General features: G+C 52.9%; 1 protein-coding gene across 1 annotated transcript in view; it reads right to left on the reverse strand.

Moving 5' to 3' along the window:
• SPTBN4 (spectrin beta, non-erythrocytic 4) overlaps positions 1-5,791 on the reverse strand; it is a 110,989-nt gene that overhangs the window by 46,020 nt on the left and 59,178 nt on the right. Inside the window, exon 17 of the mRNA XM_007942978.1 lies at positions 961-1,070. Within this exon, the coding sequence (XP_007941169.1) occupies positions 961-1,070 (110 nt within the window). The remainder of the gene's footprint in view (positions 1-960; positions 1,071-5,791) is intronic.

Raw genomic sequence — 5,791 nt, forward strand, 5'->3', positions numbered from 1 at the left:
ACCGGTCCATCTCCAATGGCGAGAGCCCCAGGCCACCTCAGCTGTGTAAAGGTGGAGGCTATGGGACGGGTGTCTAGACCATCTGAGTTCAATCCAGAACCATCTCCCATGGTCTACCCTATTTTTGTGAGAATAAGGATATGGGGGGCCCCTTGTGCATTTCATATTTGGGGAGGATAACCTCCTACGGGAGGGGGATCACCATGGAGAGGGCCGAACCATCTTTAATTGGGGGAAGGGTAGGACAGGGACCATCTTTGGTTGGGAAAACAGGTACTACATCATTACAGGGTATTGGGGGGGAGGAGAGATGCTGGGACAGACGGAGGAGCCTGAGGCCGGGACCAACTCTGCGGGTTAGAAAAATGTTCACTGGACCATGTCTAATGGGCTCTTATGTGGCTGGAGTCCAAAACAGTTTCTGATGGGATGTAGACGAAGGCGGGGTAGCAGCCAGACTCCTGAGGTCGCCCCCCCACCGTAATGCAGAAAGGGAGCTAAACCCTGTCTGATTTGTGTGATCATCTTGATTCGTAGACATCTTTAGAGGGGCAAAGGCTCGGTTCAGGACCACCTCCGACAGAAGGAACGCTCTGGGCTCCGATCCACGCCCGCTAAGCCCTGTCCTCTCTTCCCCAGGCAGGGATCATCTCACACATCCCCAGAGAGAAAGGTGAGATCAGCGCGCGTCCCCGCGGGACCCCCTAGGCGCGGGGACGCGCCGTTGCCAGGGGCATCAGAGGCCCCTCCCTCCTTCCCCACCGGCCGCGTGGGCGGTGTGGGAACTGCAGAGCATGCGCACTGGGGCAGGGCTTCGCGCGCCTCCTGGCGGTACAGAGGAAACATCGCTCCACGACCCACTTAGACGGGGCGTCCCCGCCCCCACCGCGCATCAAACCGGGAGTTCTCCGCTCCCTAGGAAAGGGGGCGTCACTGCCCCCGGCGCGGCTGCAGTCCTACCTCGTGGCAGTCTCGGAGGAAGTGCTGCAGTCCCAGTTGGTCGTGTAGCTTCTGCATCCATTGCTGAGCCCGCAGCTGGTTTTCTTGGCTCCTGGGGATGAGAGAGCGCTAGGCGGAGGGCCGTGGCAGGGGACGGGCAGTAGGGCTGTGAGGGCATCGGGCTGCGTAGAGGTAGGGGAGCTTAGGACACGAGAGAGAGGAGGGGTAGAGATCAAGGTGGGGGTGAAGGAGACAGGTAGCCTGGGAGGGGCAGAGCCAGGGGCAGAGAGAGATGAAGAACAGAGGGAAATAGAGGCAGAGGCCAAAGAGAGGCCTGGACAGAAACATACTTCATGCACATACAGATACACACAGGCTCAGAGACAAAGAGTTAAACAGAAACAGCCAAGGTAGTGAATGACAGAGACCCGAAGAGAGAGAAAGAGACAGTGGCTGAGAGACAGAGAGAGACACAAAGAGGCAGAGACCTAGGGAGACAGGGCGAGGAATGGGGCGGGGGGAGCAACAGAGACAGAAAACAACACGGAGCAGCCATGCTCAAATGTCACCTCAGTGGGTCCCGCCTGACCACCCCCCAACACTTTCTGGCTTTCTTTGCCTCCTGGATTTTCTCCTTAGGACTCATGACTTGTCTAACACACTAGATATTTTACTTATTTATCTTATCTCCCTCCCACTGTGATGTCATTCCACGAGAGTAGGTATTTTTTGTATTTTACACAGCTGTACCCCCAATACCTAGAAAAAGGGCCTAGCCCATAGTAGATGCTTAATATATATGAATGAATGAATGAATGAGTGTGTCAATTAATGCAAGAGAGACACAGAGGCCAAGAGAAAGAGAAATGAAGGAAACAGAAGTGTCTGGAAAAGGCAAAAAGAGTCGAGCAAGAAACAGGGTAGGGAGAAGCAGAGAGGGAGAGAAAAATGCATACAGAGAAGGCAGGAAGGGGAGAGAGAGAAGGAGGGAAAGAGACAGAGTGTGAGAGAAAGTTACAGGGGAAAACTGAAGACAAGGAACAGGAAGGGCCAGAGACAAGCTGGCAAAGTGGTGACTCCCTTCTGCTCCACCCACAGCCCCAGCCACGGGCCAGCAAATGCTTCTGACATGGAAATCAGTGCTTCCAGGCCTTGAAGTCAAGTGTCAATCCTAGGGATGAGTAGAATCCCTCCAGTCTCCAACAGGGCAAGAAAACAGGCAGGGTTCAAATCATGGTTCTGTCGCTTCCTGCCCATGACCCTGGGTAAGTCAATTCCCTCTCTGAGCCTCCCTGCAAAATGAAGATAAAACCAGTTCCTCCCACACATAGCCGGGCCAGATTCCAGGCCAGGTGAGGCACAGAGAGGCTACGTGACTCATCTCAAATCTCACCTGGGGAGGGCTGGAGCTGGGACTAGGACCTGGGCCTGCCTGACCCTAGGGCCCCAGCCCCTAACTCTGGCATGTTTCTTCCCCTCCTCCAGGTGTGGAATGGGAGCCCTGGTGGTTAAGTGCTAGGCTGCCAGCTGAAAGGTTGGTGGTTCAAACCCACCAGCTGCTCCGCAGGAGAAAGATGTGGCAGTCTGTGTCTATAAAGATTTACAGCCTGGGAAACCCTATGGGCAGCTCTGCTCTGACCTTTAGGATGGCTAAGAGTTATAATTGGATTCCACGGTGCAGTGTAGTAAATTACTTAGTATGGCTTTTCTACCCATAAGTCATTGTAAACTCAGTGGTGGAATGAGCAACTGAGGAGCTGATTGTAAATGTTATCCAAGTGGAGTATTTCTGTTGGGCGTGGCACAATATAATGTTCTGGGAGGTGCCCACTCTCTCTCAGGTGCTTAGAGTTCTGATGCTATGATTGGCTAGTTTGACCACCCTGCCGGGCTCAAAAGGAGGCCTCCTAGAGGCAGAACTCTCTCTCTGATTGCTGGTTGAGGAAGACGTGATGCCAAAAGAGACACGCGCCCCTGAAAGAGACAGGCGTTGCTGGGAAAGAGATGCAAGAGACACGCATCGCTGAGTGAGACACCGAGGGACCAGTGCTGCTGGGGAAGACTGTGAGAGACTGCTGGCCGAGGGACGGTGGGCTGGGAGAGAGACTGAGCATTTTTCTTGAACTTGAGTTGTAGCTTGGTGCTTCCCTAATAAACCTTGTAATCTGTGAGTTCTGTGTGGCCACTGCAGTGAATTATCGAACCCAGGAGAGAGGTGGTGGGTGCCTTGGGAGGAACGGTTGGTGAAAGGGCTGGAGGGAGGCAGCATGTCTGGCCTTGCAGTAATAGGCCTTGGGTTACTGCTGGTAATCCTGCCTTCCCCTTGTAGGGTTAGAGGAGGTCAGAACATGTGGCCTCCTTGTCGTTTTTGCACACGGCAATGGGTTTTTTTGGTCTGGGTGTGGAAAACTCTCCCCCCATGTTGGATGTAGTTATTACACCCATAGGTTGAAATGTGTGTCTCTAGAAAAGTAAATAAGGAGCTCTGGTGGCACAGTACCTAAGGCATTTGACTGCCAACCAGAAGGCTGACGGTTCAAACCCACCAGCTGCACTGCAGAAGGAAGATGAGGCAATCTACTTCCGTAAAGATCTACTGTGTTGGAAACCCAATGGCAGTAGCTATGAGTCAGAATTGATGGCAGTGTTTTGTTTTGTTTTTCTTTTTCAGTTGGACAAGTAAATGGAGTCCCTGGGTGGCTCAAATGGTTAAGCTCTCAGCTGCTATACCAAAGGCTGGCAGCTCACACCCAGAGATGCTCTGGAGACAGGCCTGACAATCCACTTCTGAAAGGTCACAGCGTTGAAAACCCCATGGAGCAGTTCTGCTCTGTGCACATGGGGTCGCTGTGTCGGAATGAACTTGGTGGTAATTAACAACAACAACACACAAGTAAATAACTGGGACCTGGGTGGGGAACAGGGATCAGGTCTGTCCCAGCATAAGTCTGGGGCAGACATGCCCTCTGAGCTCCCCAAGTCTTGCTGAATTCCCTCATCCCAGCCCCGAGCCCTGTGCCTACATTCCCCTGGTCCCAGCCTTGACTATCTGGGCTGTCTTTGTCAGATACTGTGTGAGCTCTGTGAGTGCTGGCATCATATTCTGTCCTGGGCATCAATGTATCCCCAGCACCGTCCCACACAAGGCCCTGTACCTGTTTAACTGACTGACAAATAAATGAGTAAACAATAGAATAAAAAGAGCAGTTAATTAATGACTGTCAAAAGCAATGAGGTTGTGACTCATGGAATGAACAGTCATCCCAGTTCCTCCTCACTGCTCTTCTGACAGCAGGTGCTCAGGAAACGTGGGACAGAGGAAAGAAGGGCCCAGGCTGGAGCTGAGACACGAGGTGATGAGTTTGCCTACTCAGGACCAGAATCCCCATGAACGTTTCCTTTAGAAACCTCCAAGGAGCTCTGGTGGTGTAGCAGCTAAGGATTTGGCTACTAACTGAAAGGTCAGTCGTTCAAACCCACCAGCCGCTCTGTGGAAGAAAGATGGGGCTGTCTGCTCCCATCAAGATTTACAGCATTGGGCATGGACTTGTTGCCAGTGAGTTTGGCCTTGACCCAGATGAATTTAGGAGAAAACGACACCTGAGCCCAAGGACGGATTACCCAATAAGCAAGGTATGCACGTGCTTGGGGCATCAACAAAACAGGGTGCCAGCTGTCCACAGCAAAGACCCATAGATGCCAAGCAGACAGGACACAAGAAAAAGCAACTGGCACAGTGGAAGGGAACTGGCAGGGCACTGAATGGAACTGATACCAGCTCCAGTGTGTGAGGATGTGCCAGTCCGAGTGAACTTCACGCAGGGTCACCAGGGCACCCACACCCAAGGTTGTGTAAGCTACGAGGCCCCTACCACTTCAACACCTTCACTGACATCTGTCTCCTATGGTCCCCTCCTGTGTAACTGAAAGTCCCTCCCTCGGCAGGTCTCTTGGGAGTATACGATTTCTTAGTAAACAAGAGGTGGGGGTGGGCTGTCGAGTCTAACTCTTGCTACATTCACCCCGTATGCAAGTGGATCCAACATAAGCAGTTACTGGGCAAGGATTATTATATTAATAGATAGTGGGTCTCTGATCCATTTTGAGAGAATTGTCTCATCCATCATGGATAGCTAAGACACACACACACACATAAGCGTGTACATGTACATATATGACACATATCCCATTTGAATGCATGAGTAAACACAGGAGGGGGCACCACAGATTTATCAGTGCAGGGGGCTTCTCCATGCCTTAATCCAGCCCTGCCTGAGCCCCAGGGCCGGGGGTGGGGGTGCTGGTGGAGTGATAAGATCTGCTTTCCATCAGCAGACTGGAAGACAGAAGGAGGCTTTGGGCCCTCTCTAGCCTGGATCATTCTAGAGAATCAGTGAGGAGGGAGCTGGATCACCCGGAGGGGCAAAAACACTGACAATGACCGCTGGAAGGGATGTTAGCAACGGGCCTGAGAGGGCTAGGATTCTTGGGGGAGGGGTCTGTTTTGTTCAGGGCCTGGAACAGTGCCTGGCACACGGCAGTGCTCATAACCATGTGCGCTTGGCTCCTGACTGCATAGACAAGACACAGAGCAGTGGGAGAGACAGATGGTGGCAGACGCAGAGACCCACACGGCGCAAGGGAAGCATGAAAGACGCAGAGAGACACACGCACCACGCCACGCACACTCTAGGTGCTTTCTGCAGGGGACTGGGTTAGCTGGACAGGCCCTGCCAGAACAGCAGGGCTGATGCATCCAGAGCCCTTAACAATCCGCCCGGCTCGCGCACGGTGGGGGCCAGCGTGGGGGAGAAACGTGCCACTGGACATCCCTCTGTACCTTTTGAATTTA

Source organism: Orycteropus afer, unplaced genomic scaffold (genome assembly GCF_000298275.1).
Source record: "Orycteropus afer afer isolate SDZICR_OR568_19922 unplaced genomic scaffold, OryAfe1.0 scaffold00099, whole genome shotgun sequence".
Lineage (NCBI taxonomy): Eukaryota > Metazoa > Chordata > Mammalia > Tubulidentata > Orycteropodidae > Orycteropus > Orycteropus afer.